Genomic DNA, 17,868 nt, shown 5'->3' on the forward strand with positions numbered 1-17,868 from the left:
ATGTTTACCATCATTTTAAGGTACTTGAATATTGATAAGTAACAGTATTGGTGTATATAATGTTCCAAAGGGGTTCATCAGGATCTCAAGTGGTTTATTCCCGTGAAATTCAAATCGGTTCACACACGAAAAAATCTTCAAAAATGACGTGAATCTCTTTTCCCCATACAAAATGTAATAAATGGAATGTTTTCAGTTGTATTTGAAGGAAACATGTTTCATTTTAGGTATTATGCGTTCAACACGTTTATATAATAAAAAGAATAACATAATAGATTATTCAGAATACTACTAATAGTGGTACCAACGGATCAGAAGCTGATTTATATATTATATATTTCACTCTTTCTGATATTTGATTTTATTTTTCTTTTTTCTCAGAGTTTTCTGTATGAACCATGGACTTAAATTCAAGAATTAGCGGAATCCGTGTGTCGATAATAGGTTGAGCATAACTAATAACCAATTTTAATCGGTAACTATTTGTAATGCTGATTCATTTCAAGCCATCGACTACTGATAGTTTATTCAAATGATAAATTTCTTCTTTAAATTTACTTACAGTGCACCTCTTTGGAGAATGAAGTATACTAAGATTTTTATATCGATACAGTAGATCTTGGATAGTTACATTATTTGCCGCTGTTGTATATTTGTCAGTATTCTATATATAATGATAGTCTATAAGAACATTCAGAGTATTCCAATATCTTGTCTATCGATATTGTTGTGGTTTCCACTTTTTTCAAATAACAAAAATATGATGAAAGCTGTTACCAGTCACTTGATGTTGTTGCAAGATTTTGGAAAAAAGGTGTATTAATAAAGTTGCGAAAAACTTTTTTAAATAACCAAAAGTGAGAAATCGCAGCATTCTTTTTAGTTTGTTGAAAACCTCATTATGTTGCTGAAAAGTGGCATCATCATAAGGTTGCCCAAAGTTGTCAAAACGTGGAAAATTGGAAACCTCATTAATTTTATGGAAATTTCCAAAAATGCGACGACAAAAAATTAATTTGCTTATTTTTAAAACTAAAGATACTTCATGAAGTTGTCCATGTTTTGCTAGATCTATTGATTCTAGCTTGATTTTCATCGCTTAAACAACATGATGTTATTTATGTCACTGTTTAATACTGTCACACTCAATCCTGGACGAATTGGCTAACAATGGGTGTAGTTAATGGTCAATTCTTACTTTTGGAAAATCAAAGGATCTTTTTTTTATCGGGAATTACAACTTCTCTAAATAGGTCAATAAATATAAGTTTTACCTAGCTGAAACTGTATTTATTAGAATATTAATATAAATAGTAATCTTTTCATCCTATTCTTATTTTATATTTCTAATTTTTAGGGTATCTGGTGTTTCCTAAGGGGTGCATCAGCAACTCGATTGGTTTATTCCCGTAGTTTTAATATTGGCCCAGACACGAAAAAGTTGTTAAAATTGACGTGAATCTCTTTTCCCCATACAAAATGTAGTGGGTTTCTAATATAGTGAGAATAGATCTTTGATATACCGAAAAAAAAAGAAGCATTTTAGACACCATTGATATAACCTTTTTCAAATATGTATTTTCTAATCCATCTGAATTTAATAGAAATCAATCAAAATAATCAATTTCAAGGTAATCCAAATCAATCAAAATAGCCAATTTGACAAGATTCTGAGTAAACAGAGCCAGATGATAGAGGATTATGTTTATGGATTCAATGGCAGCAACTTAAATATTCAAATATCCCCTTAATTAAATCATAGATTTTAAGTTTCTGATTTGGTGCGTATTCGTATATTCCAGTAGATGTGCTATATATATCTGTATATTCAAATATTCTGTGCATTAATTCACTGATTTTCAATATCCTAATTAGTGTGTATTTCTATATTCCAATGGTTGTTCTCTATATTAGAATGTCCAAATATTCCTTCCAAAGCAGCATAGATTTGTATGTTCCAAATTTGAGGAATATTTGGATGCTTCAGAAAAAAGTAGCATTTATATCTCTGTTTCTCTTGTCGTCACAGTGCGACATGCAAATATTCCACGATTTGTAACATTTGTCGCTGTTAGTACGATTTTTGCAATTTTGAAAATGGTATACAATTTTCAGTGATAAATTATGCTATCTCAGTTTATTCTGAGTCAATTGGATAAATATTGGAGGAGTTAGATGTAAATCTTGCTCTTGGAATTTGAAAGTATCTTTTTTTTATCGGGAATTATCATTTTGATGAATAAGTCAGTAATTACGCTATCCTGACCGCTCAAACTGTATTCATTGGAATATTAATGTAAACAGTATAATTTATATGCTGTTTTCATTTTATTTTCACAGTTTTTAAACCATATAGTGCTTTCAAAGGGGTTCATCAGGATCTCAAGTGGTTTATTCCCGTGAAATTCAAATCGGTTAAGACACGAAAAAATCTCAAAATTTGACATGAATCTTTATTTCGCCATTCAAAATTCAACTGATGGTATTTTTTTAGGACTACATAAGCTGTATTGAAGAATTATTGTCCTCAAATTAAATCACTAATACAAGTCAGGTTTAATATGTAAATATTCTATTGTTTCTATTATATTACTGTTTAGATATAGGACAAGTATAGTCAATCTACATAATTAGTTGTTGATGAATAAATTTGTTCTCAGTTTTTAGATTTTTTGAATTTTGAATTTTTTTCGCTGTAATTCTGGACTAAAATTGTAATTTTGTCGACCTGTCTACAACGAGATATAAATCTCCAAGACCCATCCTATTTACTTCTTACACTTCAGATCCTAACTCTGCAAATCATTAATTACAAATAAATCAAATGAAAATGTATAGTCCTTGTGGTTGAGTAATGTCCGTTTAAGTTTTTCGGCCCCTTTCCGTGTGCGTACCTGTAAAAAACTTAACTCCGTGTAGCCGTGGCATCAGCCGCTTCACTATATTTATGCGGGGATAATATGCTGCAACAATATATGTGTTGGAGACTGTACTTGAACATCCGTGTATCATATTCCAAACTATCCCTAAGCAATTATTCACTACATCAACATATATATATTTATATATAAGGAAGCTTTTGATGACAACATATCAATCATAAGAGAGAAAAAAGAATAAATACTTATTTAGTAATAAAACCAAACTCCACTTAGCGTGAACTGACATAATATTTAAAAAGATAATCTCCGCCTTTCAAAAATTATTTCCATCCACTTTTATTCATCTTGTATTGCCACAATCAATCAATATATTGCAAAATGGCTTCAAATGAACCAGTGCTAACTCAATCATCAGAACCTACTCCTATTAATACCGTGGAGGATACAATAACTCCCAACCAAGAACAACTTGAAAGACATGACACCAATCAAAGCAAACAGAAATTTAAAGAATCCGATGCAGGTGATGGAACAAGAAAGGAAGATCATTATTTACGTGGACCTCGATTGATATTATGTTTTATTTCTTTGTTTCTTTGTTTGTTCTTATTTGCATTAGATCAAACCATCATTGCCACTATTTTAACTACAGTGGGTACTAAATTCAATTCGTTTGCCCAAGTAGGATGGCTTTCTAGTGGGTTCTTGTTAGCGATGGCTGTTTTTATTCAACCATTTGGGAAATTATCTATAATTATTGGACGTAAATGGGCCATGGTTGTGGCAGTAATTTTATTTGAAGCTGGTTCTTTAATGTGTGCACTTGCAAACAGTATGAATGTTTTAATAGGTGGTAGAGTTCTTGCAGGTGTAGGGGGTGCAGGTATCAACAGTGGCGTATTTGTGATTGCCTCTGAAGTATTACCAATTAACAAACGTCCTTTTGCTCTTAGTATCTTTGCTATAACTTTCGCAGTTGCCTCGGTGTTGGGTCCTTTAATTGGTGGTGCATTCACTTCTCATGTTACTTGGAGATGGGCATTTTATATTAATTTACCAGTGGGTGGAGTTGCTTTAATTGTTTTTTTATATTCCTTCCGTCCCCCACGTCCAAAGGTTGACATGAAACAGGAAATGAAAAGATTTGATTATTTTGGAACATTTTTGTTAATTTCAGGATGTGTTGTGTTTTTGTTAGCGTTGACTTTTGGAGCAGACGAATTCCCTTGGGATTCCGGTGCCGTAATTTCATGTTTCATTATTGGTCCTGTTTTATTGATTGCTTTTTGTATCTGGAATTTCAAGTTTTCCAAGAATCAAATCATTGGTACAGAAGTTGTTAAAGTTCCACAAATCATTGCCTCCACATTGTCAATATCAGGAATATTTACAGCCTTCATTATGTCAATGATTTATGGCTCTATTTATTTCCAAGTTATTCAAGATTCGTCACCCTTAGGAGCAGGTCTCCATTTACTTCCTACAATCGTGTCAGTTGTTCTTTGTTCGTTGTTTTCGGGGATTATGGTGCAAAAATTTAGATATGTAAAACCTTTCAATATTGCTTCTGGTATTTTGGGTCCTGTTGGTTGTGGTTTGTTAAGTTTGTTACAAGTAGATTCTACTTTTTCTCAACAAGTAGGATTGTTGATAGTTATAGGTGTTTCTGCTGGTTTGGCAATGCAACCATCCTTCTTGTCAGCTCAAATAATGGCACCAAAGAGTCCTTCAGGAATGATTATGACTACTATTTTTATAAACTTTTTCCGATCACTTCTTTCTGCAGCAGGTGCTGTTTTAGCAGATGCAGTATATACAGCATCATTAAGAAATATCTTCAAGAAGAATGTTGCTAAACTTACGGATCCGGTTATATTACAAGACTTGCAAAGGCTAGATGTAAGTCAATTAATATCTTCGGTGGAAATCATGAAAGAGTTGCACCCAGAGACTCAACACTTTATTAAAACCCAAATTATGGATGCTATAAGGAATGTGTATTATACTACCATTGGGTTTGCGGCAATATCACTTATAGCCTGTTTCTTTATTACAAACAAGAAACTTCCTGCTGATGTTGAAATAAGAACAAGTACGGAAAAAGATGAGGAAGAAGGTGTTGGCCAAGAAACAAATGACTCACTCGAGTCACTGGCAAATGAAGTGGACAAGAGGGAAAACAGTGAAGATGGACAGCAGATATGATGCAGGGTGTGTGTAGGTAGTACCTAAATTGACAATTAATTAATAATATCAAATAAATTAGTGGTGTATATTTACGTATTGGACCGTAACCATCTTTACGTAAGATTAATAATCCATTGTTCCTCCTGCGTAGTCATGCATTCATAGAATTTCCGGAATACGTTGAGTATCCATTGTTTCAATAAGAGGCTAACCACTCACACACACACAGAGAGAGAGACAGAGAGAAAGAGTGTGCGTGTGTGTGAGAGGGCTACCAGAAATTGACCACAAAAATTACCTGAATTATAATAACTGTTCTTCAGGTAGTGCGACGTGCCAACTTTAATTTGTCAGATAAGCACGTCTAGCTTTCTATTTTCATTTTAAGGCTTATGCATGTAGTAGATGATTTGGTGTCTGATTATTGCTTTTTTTTTAACTAAATTATCCATGATCCCCACAGCTAAAATGTTGGGGAAATGTTAGATACGAAACGATGTGTATGTTTGCTTTATGCTTATTTGGTTGCTATTGAAAATGAACACTGAGTTCATTCATAAAACAATAAGATCCTTTTCTTAGTAATTTCTTCCTCCGATTGGTAGGACCCAATAAAAAAAAGATGTCCGAGGATACGCGGCACCAAAAATAGCAAGGTAGTGGCCCTGCGGACTCAATCTCCCCGCGACATATGCAGTCTTGCTATTATATATGTATAATTTTTTTTGGGGAATAATGTTCCATTTGCTGAATAATATTTTGTTTAAAATGGAAAACGTTTCCTCTTTATAATATTCGGATTTGTATAAAAATGCTATCCCTTGTATTGTTCTTGATATAACCACTCTTTTGTTTTTTTTTTATAAAAAGGTTTTCGTGTTCCAAAATCAAATAGAAAATTTTTGTTATTCCGTTTAAGAGTTTTAATTCCCTGTATTTGGAACTTTAATTAAATAAGCTTTTATTCATTGGTTTGTTTTCACAACTATGTATACTCCTCCTACTGATATTCCTGCTTCTCCTTTATCGGAATTTTACCATCTTCAACCATTAAGTGACTCATCTCCAAGATCGCTTGTTAGTCGTTTATCACCTGTTTCAGCTGACAGTTCGCTTAACCAGTCATCTACTTCCGATTTTCATTATGAGGAGGATCTCTTTGATAGGGTTTTGGGTTACAATTCTGTATCCATGCTATCTTTAAACAAATCCGGTCCACCTTCTACCTCGGAAACATCGCCATCGTCGGATTTCAGTGATTTCTTATTTCCAGAACAACTTGTAATTCCAAAACTGAAACTCCCCAAGGTAAAGAAACAATCTATTGCAAGATCAAGACGTGCTTGTTTAGGATGTCGAACTAAGAAATTAAAGTGTGATGAAGCTAAACCTTCTTGTTCAAGATGTGTTGAGAAAGGGTTGTCTTGTAACTATACTTTGCAACTACAATTTAGAGAAGATGTTGAAGCTAAGGGGAAAAGATTTGGTAGGGAAGGTATTAATTCATCTGGAAATACCAATAAATTAACTACTGATTTGTTGGTCAAAAAGGGAATGAATTCACATTATCAGTTGATTAAAAACTCCGATGATATCAAGTTTATTAATTTTTTTGTTCATGATGTGAATGAGAATGAACCTGAATATCATTTGAGTCATTCTTTACAATCATCAATAATCCCACAAGATGTAATCTATGGATCGGGTATTAAAGATGTTAATTCTTTGGGATATGCTTTAAACTATTATATTCATTTCATATCTCCAATTTTAAGTCCTGTTGGTAATAATTCAATAACTTATCAACAAATAGAAAACAACGAAGCAAAATCAATAGTTATTGAAAAAGGTTTAGACTTGTCTTCGTTGATGAAATATTCCCAGAAAAACAATGCTATTTTCTTCCTTATACTTTCCTTGGGATCAATGTATTTATCGAAATTGAATGATATTTCTGAAAGAGCAGGTTGGTTGAATAAAGCCAGACATTTTCAAGATTTAGGCTTAGGTAAGATCCAACCAGAAATAGAGAGACTTATTACAGGAGAGGATACTGAAAAAACATTTGATACTGATTTATTAGTTTGTTTGGTATTATTAATATTATATGAATTTGCTAATGATTGTGATAGGAAATGGACAGTTTATTTAAAATTATGTAAAAAATTATTAACTTCAAAAAATTTCCATATTCCAAAAGAAAGTTTAGAATATTCATTATTGAAATTTTGTCTTGAATTTCTTGATTATCAAGAATCCATGGGTAGAACAGCATGTAAAGATGTCAATATGTTTTTCCTTGAATTAGAAGAACAAGATGAATCTGCTATGACTAATCAAGTTAGTTTAGTTAGTTGGATGGGATGTGATAGACGATTGATTCCTATTATTTCTGATATAACTGATTTATCATTTGAAAGATTTAGAAATTCCGTCACTGAATCAGACTACTTGACATTGAGTAAAGATATGTTGCGTCGAATTAATGAAACTAAGATAACATCAATTGGGAATATATCAATGGAACCAGAAGAAGTTTGTTTCTTGTTGGCTTGTGAAGCTAAAAGATTATCTACTGAATTATACCTTCAATCATGTCTTATGTGTTTAACTCCTGAAGATGATATTATTCATGATTTAGCTCATGAAATATTCAAACATTTGGAATATATCATAATTACAAACGATCTCCCATGGTCTAGTTTAATTTGGCCAGTGTTTATGGCAAGTTCTCAAATATCATGTATTGATCCCAAATGTGAAGAATTGAGATATTTGGCATTGTCCATTTTGGATAAATTAGATTGTAATTCTTTGGGTAATATAGGTAAAACAAGAAAAATCATTGTTAATATTTGGAAGAAAAGAGATATGGCCAATTCTGATTTACAAAGTGTTGGTGTGGTCAACAAAGATTCAAGAAAGTTCAAGAGAAGAAAGAGATTAATGGGATTTGTTAATGATTGGGAGAAATTTGTCGTTGAAGAAGATTATGCCATTGCGTTAGCTTAGGTATTGTATAGGTTTATGTGTTTTAATTTTATTTATTGTAATCAGATGTTATTTTTTTTTTTTTGGACATTATTGGTAATACCACATGGGTTCCAGAATCAGAACCCTCCATAGCGAATGATAACACATCAGTTGACTGTTACATAAATATTACGAGTAAAAGCGGGGTGGATAATTAATTGTGGGATCAACCGAACGGCCCATAACGTATCATTTTCTTTTTGGGGTCAATCTTACATCGACAAGTTACAGCCATTGCAATAATAAATCCTAAAAATTCCGGCGGAAGAATAGAATAGTAACTCCAGTAGCAGTAATATCATACAATATTGATTTTAAGTATCGTGAAAATTAGGAATGAAACATGGAAAACTTGAAATAAAACCAAAAAAATAGCCTGATTTTTTTTAAAAAAAAAAATAGTGCGGGAGCTGTGTGTATTTTGCAATCGATCTAATTTGCAGGCAAAAAAAAAAAATAGCGTGATCTTTTTTTTTTCTCACAGCGTGTCTCACCCAATTTCCTCCTTATCCCCCCCACGATGAACTTGGGGCTGGCGATTGTCGAGGGAAGTCGAGGTGGGGGTGGGCCTGACTGCAATGCTCCGTAAACTTATTCTGTGTCATGTACGTTTTTGCATCTAAAAGTTAATAACCGTAACATTTCAGAACAATATTATTATTAAACAGGCTCATTGTTATTATCAGTTCATTTTACATGATTCAATAAAAAAGAAAATGACAATTTTTTTTTTGGAAGAAACTCTATAAAAAGGGTAAATAATCCCTTCTCCTTGTCTTCTCCGCAATACTTGTTTCTTCACTAGTTTAACTATCTACTAATTCATACACACATATATAATAAATATTCTTATACAAATCAAAAATGGCTATCATTAAATCTCCAACTATCACTCCAGGTACTGCATTGATCATCGGTGGTGTTTGCTACGGTTCGTGGGCTATTTGGATGTCAAGAAACTACTTCAAGAACTCCAGTATCAGAAAAAACTACATTGATGCCGATAAGGAATATTTAAGAGTTCATCCTATGCAAAAGATCCAATACGAAGGTAACTACGATGCTAAATAGTTAGGATAGCTAACTTTTTCCCATGTCATTCATTTATTAGGGTCAACTCCGGTTAGTATAATTTTGCCTTATTTATTCAGTTCTTTTCTTCATGAAACAAAAGTTTCATTTCTAATATACATATTCTATATAATATTGACATAATGTGTAGATTTATTGGGGGTATATCATCATCTCTGCTAGTTATAAACTCACTAATGTTTTCATAAACGTTTGTTTCGGCAAATTTTTGTTTCATTTTTGTCATAATCTCTTGGTTGGTTATTGGTATTAGTAGGTTTTTGGAATGTAACTCTTCAACTGATAGGTTGAATGGATAGATGCATGATTCAGACGGACAGGATATAATCGATAGTTGTGGTTGTAACAAGTGTAGCTTTAATTCAGTTTGACATAACGGACAAGCCAACGGCATATCTAGTGTTTGATAGTAATTGGTGATGGTCTTCGCAACATACAAAAAAAAAAGTGATAAAATGAGTTCGGATTTTTTTTTTTTTTTTTCATTGAAAGCAAGAATTCATTCTTGACTCATCGAGTTTCTACAATCATTGCATACCACATACCACGATGAAGATATCACAGGAAACTGTTCATAAATTACAACTGGATGCATCTTGTATTCGAAATATTTGTATCTTGGCTCATGTCGATCATGGGAAAACATCATTGAGTGACTCTTTATTGGCAACTAATGGGATTATTTCTCAACGAATGGCAGGTAAAGTCAGATACCTTGATTCTAGAGAAGATGAACAATTAAGAGGAATTACTATGGAATCATCAGCTATTTCATTATACTTTAAAGTCATGAGATTACAAAAGGGATCAGATGAACCTGAGATTAAAGAGCATTTGATCAATTTGATTGATTCCCCAGGGCATATTGATTTCTCATCAGAAGTTAGTACATCATCAAGATTATGTGATGGTGCTGTGGTGTTAGTTGATGTTGTGGAAGGGGTTTGTTCTCAAACAGTAAATGTTTTACGTCAATGTTGGATTGATAAATTAAAACCATTATTGGTTATCAACAAAATTGATAGGTTAATCACCGAATGGAGATTATCTCCTTTGGAAGCTTATCAACATATTTCTAGAATCATTGAACAAGTGAATTCAGTTATTGGTTCTTTTTTTGCCGGTGACAGATTAGAAGATGATTTAAACTGGCGTGAATCTGGATCAATTGGGGAATTTGTTGAAAAAAGTGATGAAGATTTATATTTCCATCCAGAAAAGAATAATGTCATTTTTGCGTCAGCCATTGATGGTTGGGCATTTTCTGTCAATACTTTTGCCAAAATATATCTGAAAAAATTGGGATTCTCACAATTGGCATTATCCAAAACACTTTGGGGTGATTATTATTTGGACATGAAAAACAAGAAAATTATTCCAGGTAAGAAATTAAAGAATGCAAATTTGAAACCATTATTTGTTTCCTTGATCTTAGATCAGATTTGGGCTGTGTATGAAAACTGTGTTATTGAAAGAGATCAAGAGAAATTGGAAAAGATTATAGAAAAACTAGGTGCACGAGTCACTCCTCGTGATTTACGTTCCAAGGATTACAAGAACTTGTTGAATGTTATTATGTCACAATGGATCCCATTAAGTCATGCTATATTAGGTACTGTTATAGAATATTTACCAAGTCCTGTTACAGCACAGCATGAAAGAATTAATAAAATCTTGGATGAAACCATTTACAGTGCTGTTGAATCGGAACATGACAAATCTAAACTAGTTGATCCTTCATTTGTGAAAGCTATGCAAGAATGTGATAGTACTGATGCGGAAAATCATACAATTGCTTATGTTTCTAAATTATTGTCAATACCAAATGATGATTTACCTAAACTTAGTAATTCTTCAGGATCATTGACAGCTGAAGAAATCCAAGAACGTGGTAGAATTGCAAGAGAATTGGCTAAAAAGGCATCAGAAGCAGCTGCTATGGCTCAAGATACTAAAAAGGGTGAAGATGATTTTATCATAAAACCAAAGAAGGATCCCTTTGAATGGGAGTTTGAAGAAGATGATTTTGAAACTGAAGAAGATGAAGATGATACTATCGAAGAATCTACTGAGACATTGGTAGGATTTACTCGTATTTATTCAGGCACATTATCTAAAGGGCAAAAATTAACTGTCGTTGGTCCTAAATATGACCCATCTTTACCAAGAGACCATCCAACCAATGTTGAGCAAATTTCCAATGATATTGAAATAAAGGACTTATTTTTAATTATGGGAAGAGAGTTGGTTCGCATGGACAAAGTTCCTGCTGGTAATATTGTTGGTGTTGTTGGATTGGATGATGTTGTTTTGAAGAATGGTACTATTTGTTCACAATTACCAGAAGATAAACCATACATCAATCTTGCATCTACATCCACATTGATTCACAATAAACCTATCATGAAAATTGCTGTAGAGCCAACCAACCCCATCAAGTTGACTAAATTGGAAAGAGGTTTGGAATTATTGGCTAAAGCTGACCCAGTTTTGGAATGGTACATTGACGATGAGTCTGGGGAATTGATTGTTTGTGTTGCTGGTGAATTGCATTTAGAAAGATGTCTTAAAGATTTGGAAGAAAGATTTGCTAAAGGGTGTGAAGTCACTGTTAAGGAACCAGTTATCCCATTTAGGGAAGGTTTAGCTGATGACAAAATCAACACTATGAATCAAGAAGAGTCGGATTCCGAAGACAATGAAGATGAATTGGTTGACTTGGAATTTGAAATCTCACCATTACCAAAGGAAATCACCGAGTTCTTGGTTAATCATGAAGTATCTATTTCTGAAATTGTTAACAACAAGCATGAAAATGACGATTTCAAGAACGAATTTGTGGATAAGTTTGCTGCTGTTATAAATAGTTCTGAATTGGTGTCCAATTTCCCAGACGCAAAGTCTTTCATCGAAGGTATTGTTTCCTTTGGACCAAAACGTGTTGGTCCAAATATTTTTGTTGAGGAGTATGAGTCAAATCTACTTAGACACATCTTTTCGTCTACAGCCCCTGAATCTAGATTTGAATATGAGAATAACATCCTCAATGGGGTACAGTTGACATTTAATGAAGGGCCATTAGCATCTGAACCATTACAAGGGACTATTGTCACGTTAAAGAAAGCAGTGAAGAATGAAATTAATGAAGACAAGATAGTCAACCCGGGAAGAATTATAGTACAGACTCGAGATTTAATTCATAAGCGTTTCTTGCAAAAATCACCACGATTATTCCTTGCCATGTATACTTGTGAAATTCAAGCTGCTTCTGAAGTTTTAGGTAAAGTATATGCTGTTGTTCAAAAACGTGGAGGTGCAATTATCTCTGAAGAAATGAAGGAAGGTACTCCATTTTTCACTATTGTTGCCCGTATCCCTGTCATTGAAGCATTTGGGTTTTCAGAAGATATTAGAAAGAAAACCTCTGGTGCTGCAAGTCCTCAATTGGTGTTTGATGGGTATGATATGTTGGATATTGATCCATTCTGGGTTCCACATACCGAAGAAGAATTAGAAGAATTGGGTGAATTTGCTGAAAGAGAAAATGTAGCAAGAAGATACATGAACAATATTAGAAGAAGAAAAGGGTTATTTGTTGATGAAAAAGTTGTCAAGAATGCAGAGAAGCAAAGAACCTTGAAGAAGGATTAAACATGGAGTCTATAATTGTATACTTTATATACTTTGTTTTAGATATGTAGAACATGAATCCATTACTGCAAAAGACCACAACGTAGGAATTGAAACAGAGAGAGAAAATTTTTTTTTTCTTTGTTGGTTAAGTTAACCAATGCTTTGTGAAGCAAGTGTGTTTAAAATCAAGAAACCCGCAACAAGAAGAAGAAGAAGAAAAAAAAATTTGGCTGAAGATTAAAGTCATCTTTTACTATCATCATACTAACATCACAAAAGGATATATAAATTGGCCACGTCGAGCACTGTTGGTATATAATTCACTATTATTAAAAGCAACTGGTGCCACTACACACTCTTCTTTCTTATTTATCTCCCAATAATATTAATCTTCATGCATGGAATATAACATATAATCATATAAAACATACTACAATACAATACAAGCTTGAAATAATATATCACCTGTCATTAGAATAAGAATAAGTAACTAAGACAATTAGTACAACCAAGAGAAACAAAAATAAAATGGCAAAACTATCTACAGGTTCAAATCAATCTAATAATAGTAATGGTAATACTACCAAGACGGGGACATCACAAACTCCAAAGGCAACAATCACAGGGAATTCATCACGAGGATCATTTCAAGCAACAGTATCTACATCACTAATTAAAGAAGGGAATTCATCGGGAGTAGGATTGAGTCCTAAGCAATTATTTGAATTGGTTTCTAAAAATTATGAAACTTGGCTGCAGGCTATGACAAAACAATTTGAAAATGATGTAGATGAAAGTAATTATTCACCGTTTCCTAATGAAGATGATAATGTTGATACAAATGTTATTAATGAGAAATCTAATCCTATTTTTAATTATAGTTTACTAGAAGCTTTGGATGCCGCATCTAATGATATGAATGAACAACTCAGCGCAACTACAAATTCTTCGTCGTCTAGTGTCAAACCTAAAGATGGGAAACGAAGAATTCTTGATCCAAGTACGCATACATTATTGAATGAAAGAGAAATTGATTTTCTTCGACATAAGATCACTCAAATTATTCAACATAATAACGAAACAACCGAAGGGTTTAATTTATATGATACAAAAGACGAAGAAGGATTACATGAAGGTAATTGTGGGTGTTGTGATGAATATGATCAAGACGATTATGATCTAGAAGAAATCAATGGAGATGAAAATTATGCATATGATATACCACCAACCCATCATATTGAAGTTGAATTAAATACATCTTCAGATTGTCCTATTCATGGTTCTGAAGGTTGTGATTGTCCTATCTTTTCCCATCATATTCGTAGTGGAATGGGTGGTGATAATGATGACGATGATGACGATGATTATGATGACGATGATGACCGTTATGCACCATCATGTGAATTTATGTTTGAATATGATCTGAGTGGGAAATTAATACCGACCTATAATAACGTGGCAGAAAAGTTGCGAGAAATGGAAGCTAATGGAGGTAGATTCCCTTTTAAGAATCATCGACTGAAGCTACCTTCAATAGAGGAACTACATGCCAGAGATGAGAACTTGAAGAAACAAAACAAAAAGAAAAAGAAAAAGAAAATGAAAACCACGAAATCAGATTCAAATCCTCCCATAACAAGAACAGAAGATCTTGTAAATATTAGTCAAATTAAAGTTCCTCAGAATAGCTATAAAAACGACTCATCTACTATTCCTAAAGACTTCATTGGATTTATCCCTAGCAATGAGTGTTGTTTATTGTGTGAATATGAAGCTGTATTTGGAAGTAAACCGAAACAAATGATTAAATGGTATGAACAAAGAATAAATGCAGAAGAGAAAAGAAGGGCTGAATTCAAAAGGAAGTTACAGAATGCAAAACTGAAGGCCTTACGAAAACAAAAAGATATGAGACAGAAAAGTATCCAGCAACAACAACAGCAACAACAACAACAAAAGCACAGTAATCCAAAACCTCTGGGACCCTCAAATCCTGAGTCTTTACAAAGTAAAATTGATGAAGTTGATTAAGCTATAATTAATGGTTATAGGGTATATATATATATATATAACTCACAGCTATCAAAGTAATTTAATTTAGTGAAATATGTAATTCACACATAGAATATACCAGTGCGTTGAGTTTGTTATAGTAGCATACTTTAAATGAACGTATCAGCTTTGAATCTTGGTCTTTATAACATTTGTTCATAAGGGAAAACTCAAGTATTCCATGATTCTATTAATGTAATATGCTCATTTGAATTGTAATCACAACTCATTTAAACATCTCACGTTTACTGCAAAATATCGCATTATCACATCCGATCCAAGTATCCAGGTTAAACCACGATACTGGATGATAACATATGATATTCTTTTCTTGAATGGAATGTCAGTTTGTTTGTTCCCAACTCTCTAACCAATCTAACAATAAAAATAATAAAAAAAAATCTATATTGAATAGTTTATACTAAAAGCACCTAAATTAATACTTTGACATACAAGAAAGAAAAGAAAAGCAACAAATTAAAGATTGGATTAACAGAAAAAGTTGTAAATCTTGAAGTACCATGGTTTAGCATTATCGATTTGACGTTGCTCAGCAATTTCTTGTTTTAATAATTCAATATCAAGTTCTCTTCTACCAGTATCCAAATCAATATCTTCTAATTTAATCCAAAGCATATTCCAGGATTTGTGAAAAGTCTTAAAAACAGCCCACATAATAATCATTAATGGTAAGGATAAACAATTTTGCCAGAAAGTAACAACATCAGTAGATTTACCATCTGGAGTAATTGAGACCAATATTTCAATAACAATAACAAAAATCAAGACAACAAGACCTGACCAAGAACCAAAAGTACCTAACGGTGATTTAAATATGACTTCGTCGGTTGATCTGCCTTGGGCATCCAAAGCCCATCTCCATCTTAAATGAACGATATTGATTGCAGCCCATGTGAAGAAAGAAGATAAAGAGCAAACGGAAAAGAACCAAGTGAAAACAGCTCCTTCGTTATCATTAACAACAAGGAAACCTAATAACCCGATAATACTGGTAAATATAATAGCAACAAGTGGTCTACCACTTCTATCAATATAACCAAATGATTTTGGTAATAATCCTTGAACAGCCAAGGAAGCTAAAGTACGAGAACAACCATAAACTGAAGAGTTACCAACAGAAATAACAGCAACAACAATGACTGCGTTCATAATGTGAGGAACCACTTTAATACCACCCTGATTAATAGCAATAACAAATGGAGAAGCTGCAATACCCTCACCATCAAGCAAATCTTGATTAGTGTATGGAACCAAACAACCAATAATAATAGAAGTCAAAATGTAAAAAATAAAGATTCTATAGAAAGTACTTTTGACAGCTTTTGGAATACTGATATTTGGAGCCTTTGTTTCCGCAGCAGCCAATGCCACTAATTCAATACCACCAAACAGGAAAGCTGCCAGAATAACACTCGATGCAAATCCCAAAAATCCATTATTAAAAGCACCTGGGTCTCTCCAATAACGGCCACCTATGTAACCTTGATCTCCAACACCACATGTGATACAAATACCCAATATGATGAATCCAATAACTGCCAAGACTTTAATCATGGATAAGACGTATTCAACTTCACCATAGCCTTTAACACCGAAGAAGTTGATAGTTACAATGACCACCCAGAACACAGCAACCCAAACAGCCGGACTTACCAGTGTATTCCAGTATTGTACAGTCATGGCAGCAGCAATCAATTCTGAAGGGAAAGAAATACACCATGAAGCAGCATATAAAATACCAAACGTACTACCAAAAGAAGGTTCAAGAAATCTTGAAAAAAATGAATTGAAAGAACCACTGACTGGAAATTGAACTGATAATTCACCCAAGGCATATACCACACATAATAAAGAATATCCCACAATTATAAAACTAAGTAAAAGACCCATTGGACCAGATTTTGATAATGCGTAACCTGATCCAACAAATAACCCTGTACCAATAGAACCACCAATAGCAATCATTTGTAAATGACGAGTTTTCAAGCTTCTTGCCAATGGATGTTTTGCAGATGCGAGAACAGCCTTTTCAATGGGTGTTAATTCACTAGTGTCAATCCCTTCATCTTCTAAATCTATAGGTTTGAATGAATCATATAATCTTTTAAAGTAGTTACCTTCTTGATATTGGGAATATTCAGATTCAAATGAAGTCGTGCTGCTTCTATCACTGGCATCATCTGAAGTTGTATTTCGTACGGCAGAGGATGATGTGTGATATGTGGATTCAACCCCTATTTGTTTTTCAAAGTCTTTGTTTGACATAAAGAGTTATGGATAGTAAAGTGTAAGTAGCAAAAAGTAATAATAATGATAATTCTAAAAATGAAAAATTAATAAAAAAGAAAGAAAAACATAGGAGAGGTCAGGGGACGAACAAAGACGTTTATATTTATACACGGCAATGAAATTTGTCTAATCATTTCATGAGATATGCAGAATTTAGAAACAGGAAAATTTTTATACTGTATTGTGAATGATGTACGATTGTTAATTCCTTATGCATGAATAGTTGACAGTGCATAATTGACACAAACCTACTATTTCTACGATAAACAAAAGAAATGGAACAATAGAGTGAACATGGGAGTTTCTGATTGATACAATACGTTGTTATCAGATGTTAATATGGGATGGAAAATAATTACCACCATGGTGATCGAATCCATCATAGAGAAAAAGAAACCCTATGGAGTTGTAGCGTGACGTGAGATTTAGGGTATAGGAACGATGATTTAGATTATACAATAGACCGAGCATTCAATCGGACTAGTGACATACTAATTTCAAGTCAGTCTTTAATGATAAGAAGGAGGGATGAGGTCATGATTTTCATCATATAAGCTAACATCAACTAATCGGTATGTGCACAACAAAAATAATGATTTGCAACATTGAGGAATTCAGGGGGGGAAGTTAGAGTGTAGAAGAAATTTTCAAATGGATCTGAGATTTGGAATATTTTATT

The 17,868-nt window shown here is 33.2% G+C and overlaps 6 protein-coding genes across 6 annotated transcripts; 5 read left to right on the forward strand and 1 right to left on the reverse strand. All coding sequences in view use genetic code 12, as the record gives it.

The window, feature by feature from the left end:
- Positions 1-3,260: 3,260 nt before the first annotated feature.
- CTRG_03960 (MDR family MFS transporter) lies at positions 3,261-5,087 on the forward strand (the record flags this gene model as incomplete). The annotated part of the gene is made up of 1 exon (XM_002549617.1): positions 3,261-5,087. One exon carries the CDS (start codon positions 3,261-3,263, stop codon positions 5,085-5,087), a length of 1,827 nt encoding a protein of 608 aa, XP_002549663.1.
- A 969-nt stretch (positions 5,088-6,056) lies between these two features.
- Positions 6,057-8,081, forward strand: CTRG_03961 (Zn(II)2Cys6 transcription factor; the record flags this gene model as incomplete). Its single annotated transcript, XM_002549618.1, has 1 exon — positions 6,057-8,081. The coding sequence occupies one exon, from the start codon at positions 6,057-6,059 to the stop codon at positions 8,079-8,081; it is 2,025 nt and encodes a 674-aa protein (XP_002549664.1).
- An 885-nt stretch (positions 8,082-8,966) lies between these two features.
- CTRG_03962 (uncharacterized protein) lies at positions 8,967-9,173 on the forward strand (the record flags this gene model as incomplete). The annotated part of the gene is made up of 1 exon (XM_002549619.1): positions 8,967-9,173. The coding sequence occupies one exon, from the start codon at positions 8,967-8,969 to the stop codon at positions 9,171-9,173; it is 207 nt and encodes a 68-aa protein (XP_002549665.1).
- A 570-nt stretch (positions 9,174-9,743) lies between these two features.
- RIA1 (GTPase) lies at positions 9,744-12,845 on the forward strand (the record flags this gene model as incomplete). Its single annotated transcript, XM_002549620.1, has 1 exon — positions 9,744-12,845. One exon carries the CDS (start codon positions 9,744-9,746, stop codon positions 12,843-12,845), a length of 3,102 nt encoding a protein of 1,033 aa, XP_002549666.1.
- Positions 12,846-13,355: 510 nt separating this feature from the next.
- Positions 13,356-14,858, forward strand: CTRG_03964 (uncharacterized protein; the record flags this gene model as incomplete). Its single annotated transcript, XM_002549621.1, has 1 exon — positions 13,356-14,858. The coding sequence occupies one exon, from the start codon at positions 13,356-13,358 to the stop codon at positions 14,856-14,858; it is 1,503 nt and encodes a 500-aa protein (XP_002549667.1).
- Positions 14,859-15,368: 510 nt separating this feature from the next.
- GAP4 (Gap4p) lies at positions 15,369-17,165 on the reverse strand (the record flags this gene model as incomplete). Its single annotated transcript, XM_002549622.1, has 1 exon — positions 15,369-17,165. The coding sequence occupies one exon, from the start codon at positions 17,163-17,165 to the stop codon at positions 15,369-15,371; it is 1,797 nt and encodes a 598-aa protein (XP_002549668.1).
- Positions 17,166-17,868: the final 703 nt, after the last annotated feature.

Source organism: Candida tropicalis (genome assembly GCF_000006335.3).
Source record: "Candida tropicalis MYA-3404 genomic scaffold supercont3.5, whole genome shotgun sequence".
Classification (NCBI taxonomy): Eukaryota; Fungi; Ascomycota; class Pichiomycetes; order Serinales; family Debaryomycetaceae; genus Candida; species Candida tropicalis.